Here is a 21634-nt window from a genome sequence, read left to right as displayed (position 1 = left end):
AGTGTATAATGGGTCCCATATACAATGCTCCAGTGTATGATGGGCCTATATATGATGCTCCAGTGTATGATGAGCCCATATATGATTCTCCAGTCTATAATGGGCCCCACATATGCTCCAGTGTATAATGGGCCCCATATATGATGGGCCCCATATATGATGCTCCAGTGAATGATGAGCCCAATATATGATGCTCCAGTGTATAATGCGCCCAATATATAATGCTCCATATGCGATGAGCTCCATATATGATGCTCCAGTGTATGATGGGCCCAATATATGATGCTCCAGTGTATGATGGTTCCCATATATAATGCTCCAAACATAAAAAAAAAATGAAATGCCTCTCGTCGCTGGCCGCTGCTCTGCTCCGGACTCCTTGGCATTGCTGTCTTCTGGCTCTCTGTACTGTGACTGAGGCAGAGAGCGCACAGACGTGACATCGCGCCCTCTGACCTGAACATCACAGTCAAAAGACGCGGAAGACGCCGCAGCGTTGGAGCAGGGAGAGGTAAGTATTGTAAGTGTCGGGGCCTGTAGCAGGCAGGGGGGCCCACTTGCAGGTGCTGACACGGGCACAGACACCGAATCCTCATAGCGCGCCGGTGTCCCCGATGGCGAGTGGGCCCCCCCGCCTGCTCAGGGCCCCCGGCACTTGCTCAGGTGCGCTGGGTGCTGACGCCGGCCCTGCTGTGCCCCTGTGTGCAAAGACTAAGCAATGAAAACATGAATTGATGTGTAGAAAGTGTGTCCTGAACAGAGCCCTGACCTCCATGCCAAACATCTATGGGCCACTTTTCTTGTCCAACATCGGTATTTGACCTTCCAAATGCTATGCTGGATGAATTCGTACAGACACTCGAAAATCTTGTGGAAAGGCACAATCACCTGGAGCTATAATAAAGCAATGTGAAATATATTTTGGCATGTTTAGATTCCATCTGCAAATGACATCATTCTGTGGCTTTCACCCTTGTCTTTATTGACGGATTTAGATGTTTTGTGCTGCTTGTAGCCAATCTTGCTTTGTGACAGTGTGGATGTCCGGTCGATCACCAGGGTTGTATTGCAGCATTTCTTTGATCAGACTTTTGCATTTTTCTTCCACTTTTATATCTACGGGAAACCTCACTTCTTCTTTCTGTTGAATTTTTAACAGTGTATTCAAGTATGTCCTATTAAATGGCATTTCTCCAGTCACCATTATGTAGAGGATCACTCCCAGGCTCCAAATGTCAGTCTTTCGTGGGTCATAGGGAATACAATGCAGCACCTACAATAAAAGCCCTTCTTTCTTTACTCCAACATGGAAGTATTTCCTCTCATTGCATCTCTCATCTTCACAGGAGATCACAACAATCTTGTCAGTGCAGCAATTAGCCAATCATTTTTACCATAAGTGTTTTAGTGGCTGGTAGTTTACAGTACTAAACAAATGGATAATAATTTACAAATCTCATTCACATGCTGCGGCCATATTCTATTTAAAGAAAAAAAAAAAACAAGCATGCCACAGATTTTCATCAGTTGAAAACTATCCAAGGTGAAAGTGACATTAGCTTAATTTGCTAATACCAGACTATTCTTTCAAGCCCCTTGCACACTGACTGTTGTAGTGTTACGTCATTATGTCAGTGTGCACATGTATGGAAAGTGATAAGGAACCAAGTCTGCTCAATACTGTGCAGATTACCAGCATCTACCAAAAACATCTGGAGCTAGCTTATGTTAGGGCGCTGTCGCACTACATTTTGGCACTCGTTAGTTGGTGTCATCAGGGCCTACGTCTGAATACCCCTGCAAAACAGGATTTGGGCATATGCACCAAACAGGGCCATAGGCTATTTTGGTGTCGACTGAGTGAACCTGTGCTCTGTCGGGCATCATTTTCAGGCGAGTACGCCTACTGGAGGTTGACACTCAAATGACCATTATTGTCTATGGCCCCCTCGGCGCATAAGCCCGAATCATATTTTCTGTGGTAGGGGAGGCAGTTTGTACAGAAGTCCTGGCAGGAACAATGAACGGATGCCAAGATGCAGTGTGAAAGCATCCTTCACCATTTAGATGCCACTGCCAGCAATATTTACAGTGGATACGGAAAGTATTCAGACCACTTTAAATTTTTCACTCTTTGCTTCATTGCAGCCATTTGGTAAATTTAAAAAAGTTCATTTTTTTTCTCATTAATGTACACTGCACCCTATCTTTACTGAAAACAAACAGAAATGTAGAAATTTTTGCAAATATTATAAAAAAGCAAAACTGAAATATCACATGGTCAGAAGTATTCAGATCCTTTACTCAGACACTCGTACTTAAGTCACATGCTGTCCATTTCCTTGTGATCCTCCTTGAGATGGTTCTACTCCTTCATTGGAGTCCAGCTGTGTTTAATTAAACTGTTAGGACTTGAATTGGAAAGACACACCTGTCTATATAAGACCTCTTTCACACTTGCGTCGTTTGGCATCCGTTGCAATCCGTTGTTTTGAGAAAAAAACGGATCCTGCAAATGTGCTCGTAGGATGCGCGTTTTTCCCATAGACTTGTATTAGTGACGGATCGCGACGGATGGCCACACGTCGCGTCCGTCGTGCAACGGATCCGTTGTGTTTTGGCGGACCATCGGCACGAAAAAACGTTCAAGTGAACTTTTTTGTCCGTCGCGTCCACCATTTTCTACCGCGCATGCGCGGCCGAAACTCCGCCCCCTCTTCCCCGGACTTCAGAATGGACAGCGGATGCATTGAAAAACTGCATCCGCTGCCCACGTCGTTTACAGATTTCACAACGTGCGTCGGTACGTCGGCCCGACGCATAGCGACGGACCCATACCGACGCAAGTGTGAAAGAGGCCTAAGACCTCGCAGTGCATGTCAGACCAAATGAGAATCATGAGGTCAAAGGAACTGGCCAAGGAGCTCAGAGACAAAATTGTGGTAAGGCAGAGATATGTCCAAGGTTACAACAGAATTTGTGCAGTACTCAAGGTTCCTAAGAGCACAGTGTCCTCCGTAATCCTTAAATGGAAGAAGTTTGGGACCATCAGAAGTCTTCCTAGACCTGGCCGTCCAGCCAAACTGAGCAATCATGGAAGAAGAGCCTTGGTGAGAGAGGGAAAGAAGAACCCCAAGATCACTGTGGCTGAGCTCCAGAGATGCAGTAGGGAGATGGAAGAAATTTCTGTAACACCTCAGGTAACTGGTTGTTACAGTGATGTTGCCTTCCTTTCGGGGAGGGCGATATCATGCTTGGAGGCAAGAAGGATTCCCTTTACCAGGTAACGCACCTACAGACAACACATTCCGAATCCAGGCCAGAAGGGGGAGCTCTGAACCCAGATTCAGGGGAGCTTCCCTCAGATAGTTATATCCTGGTCTGGAGGAGGATTTAGCCAGTTGTTGAGAGACATTGAAGAGTGAGAACAGAGAGCAGACTGTGGGGCTGTGCAGCCACGTTTGAACTGCAGCTCCAGGAAAAGGAAAGGAACCTGAAGAGTTGCATGTCAGTGAACACCTGAGGAAAGAAGTACAGGAGAAAGAAAAGGGCTTAGAGGGGAACTGTGACCGGGCACCCTCTGAGCCGAAGCGCAGGCACCAGGAGCCCGAGGCTGTGTTTTACTCCAGGTCACACGGCTGAACCAGAGGGCATAGGATTTTATGTAATTTGCCCACACCTGAAGGTGAGGCAGTACACTAGGAGCCCGGGTCGTGATAGAGACCCTATAAAACGGCTCACACTGCCCACCATACGGGTAACTGTCCAAGGACAGGAGAGAGAGGACTTTGCCAGCAAGCTACAGGCAGCAGGGACCTTGCATACAAGCGTGAGTAGGAAGGCTTACGGACCTCACCTGGGAGAGGGATCAACCTTTGCCTCCAGGCTGGCCGGACCATATCACCACCTGTTCCTGGTGCCCTGGACTGCGGCTGCTTACAACCATTAAACCAGGTAAAGACGTTACAACCTTGTGTCCTCCGTTTATTGGCCGGCACCCACCATCCCTGCCAACGCACACTGAAAGCCCTGGGGACCCGTTTCACCTGTGGGAAGTGCCACCATCTTTGCTGCAGTAACATCACCCCACAGGACCCCTTTAAGCAGCATCGGTTACCTCTGACCGAGAACCACAGGTGGCGTCACAAACACAAACTTTATTACTACTCCCTTTAAAAGACCATTCCCTTTATCTGGGCACCCAGGGCCATGGACCGGGTCGCAGCCACCGTGACATCCCCTTTAAGTGTGACCGGACCCGGTACCGAGTGCCTCACTGCCCTGGAGGGCGACTCAGTTCCACAAAGTCTACTATCACTGCAGCCCTCCACCAGTCAGGCCTTTATGGCAGAGTGGCCCGACGGAAGACTCTCCTCAGTGCAATACATATGAAAACCCGCATTGAGTTTACTAAAAACACATGAAGGACTCCCACTGTATGAGAAATAAGATTCTCTGGTCTGATGAGATGAAGATACTGTTTTGGTGATAATTGTGGTATGTGTGGAGAAAACCAGGCACTGCTCATCACCTGCCCAATACAATCCCAACAGTGAAACAAGGTGGCAGCATCATGCTATGGGGGTGTTTTTCAGCTGCAGGGACAGGACGACTGGTTGTCATTGAAGGAAACATGAATGCGGCCAAGTACAGATATCCTGGATGAAAACCTCTTCCAGAGTGCTCTGGACCTCCGACTTAGCTGAAGGTTCACCTTCGAACAAGATAATGACCCTAAGGGCTCATTTCCACTTGCGAGAGACAAAACGGTCCGATTTACAAACCAAAAAAAACAGAGGAAAATCATGCAATTGTCATGCGAGTGTCATGCGATTTTTTTATTGCAACATCCGTATTGCTGTCCGATTTTTTTTTTTTTTTACGCACTGGTGTCCTTTGAAAAGCCGGCAAATCAGTGCTATGTACAGTAAAATCACACTGACAGGTTAGAATAGAATAGATATATACACATAGAATGTGTATATATACATATATATATGTCAGTGAGACACCTATATATGTATATTTATATTTAATGCAGCGCTAGATAGCATAAAAGCCGCTAATTCAATTGACGGCTTTTGCTCTCTCCTTCACAAACCCGACAGGATATGAGACATGGTTTACATACAGTAAACCATCTCATATCCCTTCTTTTCTGACATATTCCTCTTCACTAATGTAAGAAGTGTCTGTGTCAAACTTGGGGGCTCTAGCTATTAAATTAAAGGGTTAAATCACGGAAAAAATTGGCATGGGCTCCCGTGCAATTTTCTCCGCCAGAGTGGTAAAGTCAGTGACTGAGGGCAGATATTAATAGCCTAGAGAGGGTCCATGGTTATTGGCCCCCCCTGGCTACAAACATCTGCCCCCAGCCACCCCAAAAAAGGCACATCTGTAAGATGCGCCTATTCTGGCACTTGGCCTCTCTTCCCACTCCCGTGCAGCGGTGGGATATGGGGTAATGAAGGGTTAATGTCACCTTGCTATTGTAAGGTGACATTAAGCCAGATTAATAATGGAGAGGCGTCAATTATGACACCTATCCATTATTAATCCAATAGTACGAAATGGTTACTAAAACACACACACACATTATTTAAAAGTATTTTAATGAAATAAAGACACAGGGTGTTTTAATATTTTATTATACTGGTAATCCACCTGAAGACCCTCGTCCTGTAAAAAAGGTAACATAAAAAATCAACAATATCCCATACCTTCCGTCGTGCCGTCAGTCCCATGATGTAAATCCATCTGAAAGGGTTAAATCATTTTACAGCCAGGAGCTGTGCTAATGCAGTCGCTCCTGTCTGTAAAATGTTGTGAATGAATGTAATGCAGGGGAATGTACTGTAGTTACCTTGAGTCGCGGTGATGCGCCCCCTGCTGGATGTCCTCATATGAACTCGAGCCTGGGAAAAGTTCCCACGCTCGAGTTCATATGAGGACATCCAGCAGGGGGCGCATCACCGCGACTCAAGGTAACTACAGGTCTTTCCCCTGCATTCCATTCATTCCCCGGGGTTTTACAACCAGGAGCACAGCTGCTTTAGCAGAGCTCCTGGGTGTAAAATGATTTAACCCCTTCAGATGGATTTACATCGTGGGACGTGACCAGAACGACGGAAGGTATGGGATATTGTTTTTTTTTTATTTTTCCTTTTTTACAGAACGAGGGTCTTCAGGTGGATTAAGAGAATAATAAAATATTACAACACCCTGTGTCTTTATTTCATTAAAGTACTTTGTAATTATGTGTGTGTGTTTTATTAACCATTTCGTACTATTGGATTAATAATGGATAGGTGTCATAATTGACGCCTCTCCATTATTAATCTGGCTTAATGTCACCTTACAATAGCAAGGTGACATTAACCCTTCATTACCCCATATCCCACCGCTACACGGGAGTGGGAAGAGAGTGGCCCAGTGCCAGAATAGGCACCTTACAGATGTGCCTTTCCTGGGGTGGCTGGGGGCAGATGTTTGTAGCCAGGGGGGGGCCAATAACCATGGACCCTCTCTAGGCTATTAATATCTGCCCTCAGTCACTGGCTTTACCACTCTGGCGGAGAAAATTGCGCGGGAGCCCACGCCAATTTTTTCCGCGATTTAACCCTTTAATTTAATAGTTTGAGCCCCCAAATTTGACACACAGACACTTCTTACATTAGTGAAGAGGAATATGTAATAAAAGAAGGAACATGAGATGGTTTACTGTATGTAAACCATGTCTCATATCCTGTTGGGTTTGTGAAGGAGAGAGCAAAAGCCCGCAATTGAATTAGCGGCTTTTATGCTATCTAGCACTGCATTAAATATATATATAGGTGTCTCACTGACATTATATATATATATATATATATATATATATGTATACATACCTATTCTATGTGTATAAATCTACTCTATTCTAACCTGTCAGTGTGATTTTACTGTAAACCGCGATGAATTGCCGGCTTTTCAAAGGACACCGATGCGTAAAAATCGGACAGAACTCGCATGGTGCGAGTGCTGTGCGATTTTTTTTTCCAGCACCCATTGACTTGCATTGGCGAGTCTCGTCTGAGAATGGCAGCGATACGCAGCATGCTGCGATTTTTTTCTCAGTCCGATTTCGGCTGAGAAAAAAATCGCAAATGAAAAGACACCTATTGAATAACATTAGTCCGAGTGCAATCCGATTTTTTTAGCAGATTGCACTCGTCCGTTTTCCTCGCAAGTGGAAATGAGCCCTAAGAACACAACTAAAATAACAAAGAAGTGGCTTCAGAACAGGTCTGTGACCATTCTTGACTGGCCCAGACATAGCCGTGACCTAAACCCAATTGAGCATCTCTGGAGAGACCTGAAAATGGCTGTCCATCAATGTTCACCATCCAACCTGACGGAACTGGAGAGGATCTGCAGGGAAGAATGGCAGAGGACCCCCAAATCCAGGTGTGAAAAATTTGTTGCATCATTCCCAAGAAGACTCATGGCTGTACTGGCTCAAAAGGGTGTTATACTCAATACGGAGCAAAGGGTCTGAATACTTATGACTAGGGTTGAGCGAAACGGATCGTTCATTTTCATAAGTCGCCGACTTTTGGCAAAGTCGGCGTCTCATGAAACCCGACCCGATCCCTGTGTGGAGTCGGCCATGTGGTACGCGATCTTGGTGCCAAAGTCGCGTTTCGTATGATGCGTTTAGCGCCATTTTTTCAGCCAATGAAGGAGTGTGGGCAGAGTGATGACATAGGGGTTAGGGGCGTGCACTCCTATGATCATTTTAGCGCTTGTGCGCAGTAGCGATTTGGAATGTGTAAAACGAAATTTTCGGGGCTGGGCCGGAGGGGGGGAGAGAGAGAGAGAGAGAGAGAGAGAAGAAAAAAAAAAGAAATCCCCATTGACGTGCATAGGGTTTCGTGTTCCGGCCGATCCTCGACTTTTCGCAGTAATCGGCCGATTTCACCCGACTCGACTTTTCAAAAAGTCGGGTTTCGCAAAACATGACTCGACCCTAAAAAGGTCAAGGTCGCTCAACCCTACTTATGACCATGTGATATTTCAAATTTTCTTTTTTAATAAATCTGCAAAAATTACTACATTTGTTTTTTTTCAGTCAAGATGGGGTGCAGAGTGTACATTAATGAGAGAAAAATGAACTTTTATGAATTTACCAAATGGCTGCAATGAAACAAAGAGTAAAAAATTTAAAGGGGTCGTAATACTTTCCGTACCCACTGTATATATTAAATATCCAAATTTGACATTTTACAGTTTCTATGCTTTCCCACTCAAAAAAAAAAAATGCAATAAAAAGCAATCAAAATGTTGTCTGTACATGGAATGGTATCAAGAACATTGTCAGCTTGGTAACACAAACCATTTTGTTTTGCTTATCAATTTTGTTAACCAGTAAGAAAAAAAACCCCTATAGGTCTCTTATCCCAGTAATCATACTGCTCTGGAGAAGCATATTGCCAGGTCACTTTTACAGCACAATAAACCCCACAACCCCCATCCAAAAAACCCCAAAACACTTAAAAACTAAACTTTTCACCTCTTATTTCAGCATATTATACAGTAAAATGATTTGTGTTATTGAAATCTGCAACTAATCCTGCTTAATTTTTTTGCCTCTTAGAAAAGGGTGAGTAAAAATGTTAGCATACAAAAATGAAAAAAAAAAAAAACTTCTCCTGTGGAATCTCTCAATAAAAAGAGTTTAAAAAAAGGATGAAAACAAAAAATAAGCCAGTCATGACCGGGTTGATTGCAGTTAAAGTCAGTGTTGATGAGAACGAATCCATGCACAAAATAAACGGGGGCTGCAGATGATAGTCATGGCAACCGGAGGTCAAATTATTAGCTCTAAGGCCTCTTTCAAGACAAAACCAGGAGCGGGTGGACATTCAGAAGTGCTTACGTGTTTCTAATATACTTTTCCTCTGACCATTCCACTCCTTGTTTTGGCTTACAAATACTGAGGTAAAATACTGACCAAATACTGAACGTATGAACGTAGCCTTAGATGTCAGTGTGTCTGGTACGTGTGGTGACAGTTTTCACACTTACCGGAGACACTTACACATGTAGACCCATTCAAGTGAATGGGTCTTTGCACATGATAGTGTGTTTCCACAGACCGTGTGTCCGTGTGCAAAATACGCTGACACGTCCATTGTTTAACAGCAGCACGGGCTGCAAAACGTACCGCATATGTGTACACTGATGATACACGGATGATATTCGTGTGTTATCAGTGTGACACGTACCGGCACCTGGGAATCAGCGTTACTGTTCACTCTGATCCCTGGTGACGGGTGCTGATGAAAGCTCACATTATTGTCCCCTGCTTGCGCTGCGATCAGCGCTAACAGGGGACAGTGATGTGAGCTGTCTTCAGAGCTGGGGAACAATGTGAACTGCACCGCTGATTCCCAGACACCTGTATGTGTGATACTGATGCAACACACGATTGCCACAAGTATTAAACACACGGACACTAATATCTCCGGTGCTGGTTTTTCCAGTACTGGAAATATCAGGATATGAGAGAGTCCCAAGTCTGACAGCTACAGTGGCCTATTATTATTATTTATTATTATAGCATAATTTGTTCCATGGCGCTTTATATGTGAAAAGAGGTATACATAAAAAAAACGAGTAAAGTAATCTTAAACAATACAAGTCATGACTTGTACAGTAGGAGAGAGGACCCTGCCTGCGAGGGCTCACAATCTACAAGGGTTGGGTGGGGATACAGTAAGTGAGGGTAGAGCTGGTCGTGCAGTGGCTTGGTCGATCGGTGGTTACTGCAGGTTGTAGGCTTGTCAGAAGATATAGTTCTTCAGGTTCTTTTTGAAGATTTCCATGGTAGGCGAGAGTCTGATATATTGGGGCAGAGAGTTCCAGAGTAGGGGTGATGTGCGAGAGAAATCTTGTATGTGATTGTGGGAAGAGGAGATAAGAGGGGAGTAGAGAAGGAGATATTGTGAGGATCGGAGGTTGCTTGTAGGTAAGTAAACGGAGACGAGGTCAGAGATGTATGGACTATACAGGTTGTGGATGGCTTTGTATGCCATGGTTAGGGTTTTGAACTGGAGTCTTTGTGTAATGGGGAGCCAGTGCAGGGATTGACAGAGAGGAGAGGCCGGGGGAAAGGTGGATTAGGCCTCTTTCACACTTCCGTTTTTTGCCATCCGTTGCAATCCGTCGTTTTGGTAAAAAAACGGATTCTGCAAATGTGCCCGCAGGATGCGTTCTTTTGCCATAGACATCTATTGACGACGGACTGCGACGGATGGCCACACAACGCATCCGTCGTGCAATGGATGTGTCGTGTTTTTGCGGCCCGTCGTGACATAAAAACGTTCAAGGGAACGTTTTTTCGTCCGTCGGATCCGCCGGTGCTATGGTCAGATGAGACAAAAATTTAAGTCGTTGGCGTTAACTCAACTCGCCGTGTTTGGAGGAAGAGAAATGCTGCCTATGACCCAAAGAACACTGTCCCCACTGTCAAGCATGGAGGTGGAAACATTATGTTTTGGGGGTGTTTCTCTGCTAAGGGCACAGGACTACATCACCGTATCAATGGGAGAATGGATGGAGCCATGTACCATAAAATCCTGAGTGAAAACCTTCCCTCCACCAGGACATTAAAAATGGGTCATAGCTGGGTCCAAGGCAACAAAGGAGTGGCTCAAAAAGAAGCACATTAAGGTCATGGAGTGGCCTAGCCAGTCTCAAGACTTTAATCCCACAGAAAACTTATGGAGGGAGTTGAAGCTCCGAGTTGCCAAGCAACAGCCTCAAAATCTTAATGATCTAGAGATGATCTGCAAACAGGAGTGGACCAAATTCCTCCTGGCATGTGCGCAAACCTCATCATCAACTACAAAAAAAATGTCTTGTTTGCTAGAGGGATCAAATACTTTTTTCTCACTGCAAAATGGAAATAAATTTATAAAATTAACCTACCCTTAAAATTATAGATTATATATACAGTATACAGTACTGACGACTATGGGGAGTGCATTATACCATATTGAGTACTATGGAGAGTTCAGTATACCATATGGAGGACTATGGGGAGTGCAGTAAAGTGCATGATGAAACGTCAAACTCTGAGAAAGAATGACGGAGGAGGAAGCGTCTGCTGCTGCTCTCTTCTCCATCATTACTTTAAACTATATCGACATCCAGGATGCTGATACAGATGAATGTGCGATGAGTGGTGGTGGAGGGGGGGGGTTGATGGCGCTGACACAAGGCCCAATAGCTGCTATGTGGCCTGCCGCCAAATGAGGAATGAAGAATACTGTGGAGGACTGTGGGGAGTGCAGTATACGTATGGAGGAATATAGGGTGTGCATTATAATGTATGGGATGACTATGAGATGCATTATACTATATGAAGGGCTATGTGAGGCCCATTATACTATATGGAAGGCTATGTGGGGGTCATTATAATATGTGGAGGGCTATGTGGAAGCCTTTATACTGTAGGAAGGGCTATGTGGGTGTGATTATGCTGTATGCAAGCAGTTATTCAGTGTCAAGGTCTGTGTGGGGTCCATCATATTGTGAGGTAGCGATTATACTGTTTGGAGGGATAGTGCGGTCCATTACAAAGTGAAGAGAGGTGTGGAGATATTATACTGTATGTATCCCATTATACTGCACGGAGGTCTGTGTGGGGTCACAATTGGGGGATCATACTGTGTTGGGGTTATCATACTTTGCCAGGGGAGTTAAGGTGGGGTACAGTAAGGTCATCATACTATGCATGTGAAGAAATACACTGTGGGGGTAGCATATAGTATTTGTGGGGCACTTTTGTTGGCATCATAATTTATGGGTGCAATAAAAGGGGAATCTAGGGTTTCAATAGGAGGAAAATTACCTAGTAAAAGTTGCAAAGTATCTATATATATAATTGCCTAAGGGGTACTTCCGTCTTTCTGTCTAGAGAATTGAACATTTTATTAATTGCTCAACCCAACATATTTGGCCGCCCAACCTGGGGCCAGCAGAGGAAGAGCCCTGAGACCCTGAGGACCGGCGAGTGGAACGGCAGGACGCACTGAATACCCCGAACCTGGAGACTGATCACCTCCTTATCAGAACACGGTAAGTCTGCTGATTTTTATAATCTGTAGTCTTTACCTGTGTCCTTCGGGGTATCCTGTGCAGATTGCCTGACCGTGTCCGGTTTTCTTGGTATCTGTAAGAGGGCAGAAGGGTCTCTCCGCTGCTGGTCATTTAATTGCAAGAACCGTCACATATTTTAGTTGCCTACTGCCTGTTACATGTTGTGAAGAGGGGAGATGACTGGTAGTTAAAAGAAGCAAGTGTTAAAACAGGAAAAGCAAGTTTTAGAGAAGGAGAAGCAAGTTTTAGAGAAGGAGAAGTGTTAGAACAGGAAAAGCAAGTTTTTAGAAAAGAAAAGCAAGCAAGTGTAAGAAAAAAAATATTTTTTTTTTGTCTGTGGTACAGTACATGGTTGTCGCCTGTGATAAGATTTTCAGTTCTGTATAAGAGAGCCTAGGACCTTGAGTGATTGACTCGGCCTAGGGGGGGCCCGGTAAAACTTGGAGTGAGATGATTCAGTTCGGCGCCTAATAAATTGTGTAGCGGCTCATTAAAACTTGGAGTGAGATGACTCAGTTCGAGCCAAATAAATATATAGTTTTGCCTCGTGACATCGAGTGAATTGACTCTGCACGGGGACTGGTAAGTTAGGGAGCAATTTGATTAAGTAGGGAATAATTGGTTTGTAAAGTACGGAACACGGAAGTCAGACAGGGACCACGTGACAAGAAGGAATAGGAACTGAGTACTGCAGACTCAGTTGCCTTTAGAATCTCAGGTTTGAGGCATCTCCCCCGTCTTATTGTTTGGTGTTTGTTATCTTGATAGAGATATATATATACTGTATGTCTATAGAAAGATGGAGAAATTAATGCAGTTCTGCCGTATTGGCACTAAGCCAAATTCAGATGGCAAGTTAGACCTGTGTACATTAGTGGCGACTTGTGAAGGGAAGAGTCATGTTAAACAATGTAAAAAGCTTATGAAGTTGTGTGGAATGCCAGAAGGGGGAAGGTTGCAGCCCCTGGAGTAGAAGATTGTCTTGAAAGAAAGAAAAGGTATCCTAGAAGATAATGGATTGTCTACTGCTAGGGCAGGAGAAAGAGTCTCTGGAAGTCTGTTAAAAAATAAATAAAATTGGAAATTGGGTAGAAGAGGAAAGGAATAGAAAGAGTAGAGTTTTGAGTTGTGTATTACAAAAATATATCCTGTGAGCGGCCACCACCGAATAATGGTGGCCCAGGGCCATGTGCTAACTCTGGCAGCAGCCATTTTGTGGATGGCCCATGTGCTAAATCTAATAGCAGCCATTTTGTGGATGGCAAATGTGTTAATTCTAGCAGCAGCCATTTTGTGGATGGCAAATGTGTTAATGCTGGCAGCAGCCATTTTGTGGATGGCAAATGTGTTAATGCTAACGGTAGCCATTTTGTGGATGGCCCATGTGCTACATCTAATAGCAGCCATTTTGTGGATGGCAAATGTGTTAATTCTAGCAGCAGCCATTTTGTGGATGGCAAATGTGTTAATGCTGGCAGCAGCCATTTTGTGGATGGCAAATGTGTTAATGCTAAACGGCAGCCATTTTGTGGATGGCCCATGTGCTAAATCTAATAGCAGCCATTTTGTGGATGGCAAATGTGTTAATTGTAACAGCAGCCATTTTGTGGATGGCCCATGTGCTAAATGCAAACGGCAGCCATTTTGTGGATGGCAAATGTGTTAATTCTAGCAGCAGCCATTTTGTGGATGGCAAATGTGTTAATGCTGGCAGCAGCCATTTTGTGGATGGCAAAAGTGTTAAATCTAATGGCAGCCATTTTGTGGATGGCAAATGTGTTAATTCTAACAGCAGCCATTTTGTGGATGGCAAATGTGTTAATGCTGGCAGCAGCCATTTTGTGGATGGCAAATGTGTTAATGCTGGCAGCAGCCATTTTGTGGATGGCAAATGTGTTAATTCTAACAGCAGCCATTTTGTGGATGGCAAATGTGTTAATGCTGGCAGCAGCTATTTTGTGGATGGCAAATGTGTTGATGCTAACGGCAGCCATTTTGTGGATGGCAAATGTGTTGATGCTAACGGCAGCCATTTTGTGGATGGCAAATGTGTTAATGCTGGCAGCAGCCATTTTGTGGATGGCAAATGTAATTCTGACGGCAGCCATTTTGTAGATGGCAAATGTGCTGCTCCTGGTGGTGAGCATCTCAGACTAAGGCTACACACCACATCACTAAATCCTTGTTACCCAGTAATGACCACTAACGGACAATACTATATTCCTTCGGGAAGTGAACAGGCTTTACCCATGTTTCCTATCTCAGTGGTTTCCAATGAGGCACCGACCCTTTCCCCTATCACTCCTGTCGTGAATCCAGCAATCCTCCCACCTGGATCGTCCCCGGCACCGACCCTTTCTACTGTCACTTCCACTGCCAATTTAGCCGCACACCCACACGAGATGCTCCAAGCAACGGCCTCTCCTCACAATGCTTCCACTACAACAGCACTCTCACGCAGTCTACCTAACCCTATACCCGGTACCTCACAGGCTGTCTCGCAGCCAAGCGCACACCTGTATGGGACAGTGGCGACTGTATCAAGGGGGCTCAATCTGGGAGGGGGATACCAATAGCACAGGAAGCACAAAGGGGAGGGAATGTTGACAACCTATTTTTGAAAAAGAACTTCCTGAGGGACCCTTGTTAGTGGTGGGAAAGGGTGACATAACAACAATGGAGACAGACGCTATTGTTAATGCTGCCAATTCTCGGTTAGAGCACAATGGAGGTGTAGCTAGAGCTATAGTGGAAGCAGGAGGGGCGACTATTCAAGCCGACAGTCAAATCATTGTTGAGTCACGTGGTCAGATAGCTGTTGGGGACATAGCGGTGACTAAAGCTGGCAATCTTCCATGTAGAATGATCATACACGCTGTGTGACCCCTACTTTATTAATTAGTAATGAGGACAGGACTGTTAAAGCTTTTAAGACTGCCTGCGTCACCTGGACCCCACACCATGATACTGGAGCTGCCCAAATAGAGCCCCTCATTCCAGGACTGTTACCTCCTCCTGCTCCTCATACGAAAGTGATTACATCTGTACTCCCGGTGCCATCTCTACTCCTGCCTCAGGTGCCACCACCAACAGTGCCAATGCTCATGTCTGAGGAGCCCACCCTCTGTCAAGTTTACACCCCAGCAAGCTGCTACTCTGTTGAACCAACTTCCAGATCCAGAAAAACAGCCGATGCCTTTCTACAGAAGCATGCTTCAAACCCAAAGTACTTAGCCAGCCAAGTGGCAAGATCTCATTTCCTTGCCAAATCTTAAAGCAGGCGATGCATATTGGCCTGTTATGGATATCGTGTTCAATGATGACTCACTTGCCAGTGACAAGACGTGGGACTCTGGTGTTGAGTTCTGCCAAGAACCTAAGACATGGGCCTCGGATGAGCTGGCTGACCTATCACTTATTGTCGCCAAAGGATTCCAGATGCCTCAAAGCTGATGCAGCCATTGTACGATGATCTCAAGACGTCAGCGTTTCCACTATGTACCAAATCCGTGGAAGCTTTCTACGCTCTTAAACAGTCCATACAGTCTGCACCAGCTCTTGGAATCCCAAATTCTGATATCATCTGAGGACATCAAGTTCTCTTAATGGCTCCACATGACATAATTGCTATTCTTGCAACCTAGACATCTGTTGGTGCAGCGTCATATGAGACTCCAATGTTCGCTCTTGGTTCCGGATAATGTCACTCTTGTCCACTGCACCATCCTCAACCCGTCCACGCTGCTTCCTCTTTCCAGGGGGATGTGGATGATGATACTGATGCTCTCGGAGAAGATGCCTCTACACACTCAGAGGATCATGACTGTCTCGAACAAATGCAGGAAGAAGCAGCCTCCAAGAAAAACGTGTCTGAAGACCCACTCCCACATGCTGACCTGACGTTCTTCACTGATGGTTCCAGATTTGCAGATGAAACAGGAAGATTCCATACGGGATATGCCGTGGTTACACATGACCAGGTCATCTCAGCTGGAACGCTACCACCGCACATGTCTGCACAAGAAGCGTAACTTAAAGCTTTGACGTTGGCTTGTTAGGAAGCGACGGAGAAGGTAGTTAACATCCACACGTATTCAAGATATGCTTTCGGAGTGCCTCATGACTTTGGCAGCATCTGGGCAGCCAGAGGATACCTAGCGTCCAGTGGAACTCCTGTAAAACATGCTGCTATCATGCAAGAACTTGTGGCTGCTCTAGATCTACATTTGGAGGTTGCAGTGATCGAGATCAAAGCTCACGGGAGAGGAACTTCTTTGCTGACAAAACAGCAAAAATCTATGCTGTGGATCCATTTGGGAAAGAGAAAGCAGCGGTGTACGTGTCACAAGACACTGAAGAAGGGACTAAAGGCTCTCTTATGAGGATTATCCATCTACATCAAGACAAGACATCAGATGATGAAAAGAAGTCATGGCAAGAAGGAGGAGCTAAAAAGGATGAAGATGGAGTCTGGAGGATGAACAAAAAGGTCTGTCTACCCTGTAATCTGTACCCCTCGGTGACAGAATGGGCACACGGTATCACCCACAGAGGCAAGAATCAGATGAATGACCTAATTTGGAAGACTTATATGGCACCTGGAATCTCTGTCACCCAAAAATATTGCAAATCCTGCCTTGTGTGTGCAACATGCAATCCAGCACCGCCTCAGAAAGTTACTCAGAAACATTTGGCTAAACCACTCTATCCCTTTCAGAGAATTCAGATTGATCACATTCAAATGCCAAAAGTAGGGAAGTACAAAAATGTACTGGTAGTGACTGACATGTTCTCAGGATGGCCCGAAGCCTATCCAGTAACAAACATGACTGCCAGAGTGACTGTTAAGAGACTGATGACTGAAGTAGTATGCAGATATGGGGTCCCAGAGGTAATTGAGAGTGACCAAGTACCCGCATTCATTGCAGCACTAAGGAACTATGGACATTAGTGGGAGCTGATTTGGGTTTAATACTCCATATCACCCACAGAGCAGTGGGAAAGTAGGAAGACTGAATGGCACCTTGAAAAATAAAATACTGAAAGCCAGTCAGGAGGTCAGACTTGGACAGACATTTTGCCCGTTGCCTTATACTCAGTCAGAAACACTCCAAAGGGTCCCACTAAAAACTTACACCATTTGAGATTCTTTTTCGGGGGCCTCCAAGGTTGGGTCAATATTTTCCACAACAGCTAGCCTTAGGAAGTGATACTCTTGTAAATTATGTCATTGCCCTTACTAAAGAACTGTCAGTAACACATGTACAAGTTTTATCATCCATTCCAGGTCCAGATTCCAGTGAAGGTACCCATACTTTCCAACCTGGTGACTACATGCTGGTAAAGAAGTTCATCAGAAAGACATCCCTGGAGTCGAGATTTGAGGGTCCCTACCAATTGCTCCTGACTACTCCTACTTCAGTCAGGGTTGTTGTGCGCCTCCTGGATCCATCTCTCACATTATAAACTTGTTAGACAGTTAGGGACAGAGTAGGATCTGACCTGCTTGTCAAAGTCCAGCTACAAAGGGAGGTTTTCCACAAGGGAAAACTTGTCTCAAACTGGTGAAAACTCCAATTCCCCCCTCCCGGGCGAGACGGTCAGATCTAGCATGTGTACATCAGGGTTAGTCGCACATGTGTATTTTATGTAACCATGGTGATGGAAGATTGGAGAGTAATAGATCCAGCAGGTAGGGAAGTCCCGAGGACATGGGTAACGCGCTCCGATATACCTCCTCGGTATACCCATAATTGGTCACACATTCTCTGGTGTCAGTAGCATCCGAATTGTCATGAAGCCTCTGATGTCATAGTGACACTTAACACTGATGGGTTAGGGAACCACGGTGTGATCAAGATAAAAAAAAAAGGTTAATAAAGTATTTAGGGGGGACTGTTGAGGAGAGCCATAAGATCAAATACTTAATTAACCTCAACACATAAGACATAAGGTAATTGAGAGAAGCAACCCATAACATGTATTGTTTAACCTTACATAAGTTTCCTCAGATCAAAGTGAGATCCTAAAGATGGCTGCCATTTCCTGTATCAGCATGCCATGTGCTGGTATCCAAGATGATCAATGAGAGCCTAAAGATGGCTGACATTTCCTGTATCAGCAGACCATGTGCTAGTATCCAAGATGACGCCCACCCTGATGACCTCATGGATCCACCCACAGTGACGCCCACCCTGATGACCTCATGGACCAACCCACCCTGATGACCTCATGGATCCGCCCATGGACTTGCTCATTGCCCAACCCACTAACCAATGAAATACATCCGATCACTCCCATTTTAGAGCTAACCGAGCCCCCTTACAGGAAATATATAAGCTTGTGTTTTGACTAATGAAAGGTCTTCTTGGATCTGAGCCACAGATTGATCAAGGAGAGTTTACATCCAACTGTCTGGTGTATTTCTTTTGGTGCGCACCTGATCAATATCCATTAGGCCAGGAGTAGGCAACTAGAGAATTGAACATTTTATTAATTGTTCAACCCAACACCCTAATTTGCCCCTAACTCCTCCAAACCCTTCCCCTCTCCACAGAGCATAAGGGACTACCTTACATGACACTTGTAGTCAGTCTCCTCTAAGCAAGACTTAATTGAGCTGTTTTTTTTCTCAGTGGATGACAAATCCAGGAAGCATGGAGGAGAGAAGAAGGGTCTGATGAGTGGGGAAAGAAAATGAATTCTCTGATAACATACATTACAGCGTTTCAGTACCTGTGCCTGTTTATTCAAAGTTTGTGGAGAGTACAGTTTGGATTTAAATGAACATCTGTAGGCAGGGTATGTCACAGAAAAAAAAGGTTTGAAATGTGTTTATATGTCTGCATTGATGTTTTTAATGTTTAATAAATAACATACATTTTACCAAAGTGCTTAATCATGTGGATTAATTCCTAAGAACACTGCGAGCTGCCAGTTTCCTTTGCACTTGCATAAATTAGTGATGATTACCATGACCAGTAAAGAAAGCATCTGTTAACTTCTGATAGCAATATGCAACTTTATCTAAAGACCCCCCCCCATACACATTACACTAATATAGTCCAAACCGGCTGATGCAGACAGCTGATTGTCTGTGTATGGGGGTCACCTCCAGATGACGTCAGGAGAAATAAGTACTGGGCACATCTGATTTCAGACTGATGATCCTTTTATTCTCTATGGCCACGTTCACATGTTCATTATTTGCTCAGTTTTTACATCAGTATGTGTAAGCAAATACCAGGAGTGGAACAATCAGATGAGAAGTATAATAGAAATATGCACCACGTCTGTATTATCACCCACTCCTGGCTTTGGCTTACACATACTGATAGTGACTGCAGCCTTAGGCCACATTCACACTAGCAGTATTTGGTCAGTATTTTACATCAGTATTTGTAAGCCAAAACCAGGAGTGGGTGATAAATGCAGAAGTGGTGCATATGTTTCTATTATACTTTTCCTCTATTTGTTCCACTCCTGGTTTTGGCTTACACATACTGATGTAAAATACTGACCAAATACTGCTAGTGTGACGGCAGCCTAAGAGGTGCCCCGCCGCCAGAGATGTCTGGCAGCAAATATCTCTTGGGGAGCACAGGCGCGCTTTGACAAGTGTTTCTGTGTATGGGAGAGCATAGCTCCCAGCCAAAAGAACTGCCAAACCACAGTTTGGCTGAAAACTATCTAATGTGTATTTGGGGAAGGGCTTAAAAGGAATCTGTTACCAGGTTTTTGGTACCCGATCTGAGAGCAGCATGATGTAGGGGCAGATACCCTGATTCCAGTGATGTATCACTTACTTTACGGTGTGCTGCAGTTTTCATAAAATCACAGTTTTATGTGCTGGAGCTCTCCCAGTTCTCTGAATGCTGAGCTCTGTAAAACCCCGCCCCCACCACCGATTGGCAGTTTTAAGTGTTGGGGTGTGGTTATACTACCTGGAAGCAGATTTGCTAGTCCTCTAGTGATAAAACTACAGCAGTTCATCAAAACTACAGCAAGCAGCCCAGTAAACGGCACATTGCTGGAATAAGAGTTTCTGCCCCTACACCATTCTGCTCTTAGATTCCCTTTAAGTTCTAGGTAGACAGAATAGAACCTTATCTATTGCTAAACATCAGGGCTTCCACAACATATCTATAAAAGATAAAACACTACTTGCATACTGACTCACCTCAGGAGAAGCATATTGTGGACATCCACAGTATGTGGTACACAAACTGGAGCTGTTCCCGTCGAACATGATCCCAAAGCTGAGGTCTGAGATCTTTGCATTGATATCTGATGTGATAAGTACATTTTCACACTTAAGATCTCTGTGTGCCATATGATGTTTATGCAGATACCTGAGGCCTCTGGCGATCTGCCGAAAAAGGTGTCTGGCCATTTCAGCTGACAGCCTTACTGCGTTAAGCACAAACTGCATGAGGTCTGAGACACACAATTCCATTACTATAAACTGTGGGTAATTACTTATCTCAAACTCAAAAGCAGTTATCACAGTGGGATGTTTCACCTTTCTCAAAATGGCCAACTCATGGGGGAGAAGTTTCCTGGCATTTTCAGCTGAGACCTTTTTCTTGTCGATCACTTTAATGGCCACTTTGCGCTGGTGATTCCTAGATGTGGCCATTTTCACGTTTGAATAGGCTCCTTCCCCAAAGGTACCTAATGTATCGTATCCCAGCTGCTTTAGCAGATGGTCAGCAGTGGGCATGATGCCAGAAAGAGACCAACCAACCATCAGGCTTGATGGACACCGTGGGTAGTGACGTGCTTCCCTCCTGTTTTAGATTTTTTCTCCTCCAGAGTGCAATGCCAGAAATGGAAGCTACCCCACTGACAGTGATGTCACACTAGACAGGTAATAATGGGCTTATCTATGACCTGTATTTGGTTGCCATAGTTACGAGTATAACTGTCATTCAATTGTCCCATCTATTAATACCTGGACCTAGGACTGTATCATAATAAGGCCACATTCACACACTCAATATTTGATCAGTATTTGTAAACCAAAACCAGGAGAGGAAAGGTCAAAGGGAAAGTATAAAGGTACCTTCACACTAAACGACTTTGCAGCGATAACGATAGCGATCCGTGACGTTGCAGCCTCCTGGATAGCGATATCGTTGTGTTTGACAGGCAGCAGCGATCTGGATCCTGCTGTGATATCGCTGGTCGTTGCTGAAAGTTCAGAACTTTATTTGGTCGTCAGATCAGCGTATATCGTCGTGTTTGACAGCCAAAGCAACGACTCCAGCAACGAGCATAGGGACCGTCACTGCATCTCGTTCTGGCCAGGTAGGCGTTGTACATTACAAAAGGAGATGCCTAGATTACATAGCAATGTCGCTCGTAATAGATTCTCATGTGTGGTTGCTGCCAGAACAAATAAAAACATATTTTAAAAGGTGCAATAGAAAAATATAAATTTACCTTGATCGCTTAAAACTAATTCCAACACATATAGACTGATTATTAATAC

The 21634-nt window shown here is 44.6% G+C and overlaps 1 protein-coding gene across 1 annotated transcript; it reads right to left on the bottom strand.

Annotated features, from left to right (window-relative positions):
- Positions 1 to 970: 970 nt before the first annotated feature.
- TSSK6 (testis specific serine kinase 6) lies at positions 971 to 20975 on the bottom strand. The gene is made up of 2 exons (XM_077281029.1): positions 20321 to 20975; positions 971 to 1273 (listed from the first exon to the last, which is right to left on the bottom strand). Exons 1-2 carry the CDS (start codon positions 20888 to 20890, stop codon positions 992 to 994), a joined length of 852 nt encoding a protein of 283 aa, XP_077137144.1. The 5' UTR covers positions 20891 to 20975; the 3' UTR covers positions 971 to 991.
- Positions 20976 to 21634: the final 659 nt, after the last annotated feature.

The sequence above is a fragment of the Ranitomeya variabilis genome, chromosome 1 (assembly GCF_051348905.1).
Source record: "Ranitomeya variabilis isolate aRanVar5 chromosome 1, aRanVar5.hap1, whole genome shotgun sequence".
NCBI classification, from domain to species: domain Eukaryota; kingdom Metazoa; phylum Chordata; class Amphibia; order Anura; family Dendrobatidae; genus Ranitomeya; species Ranitomeya variabilis.
The sequence above is the reverse complement of the archived record's forward strand: the minus strand, read 5'-3'. Positions and strand labels throughout refer to the sequence as shown.

What these genes read in the sequence shown, in the direction of transcription:
- TSSK6 (XM_077281029.1), bottom strand. Translation starts at nt 20,890, where the DNA reads ATGGTTGGTTGGTCTCTTTCTGGCATCATGCCCACTGCTGACCATCTG. An exon ending in CACAATATGCTTCTCCTGAG is followed by an intron (nt 1,274 to 20,320) that starts GTGAGTCAGTAT and finishes CTTTTATTGTAG; the next exon opens with GTGCTGCATTGTATTCCCTA.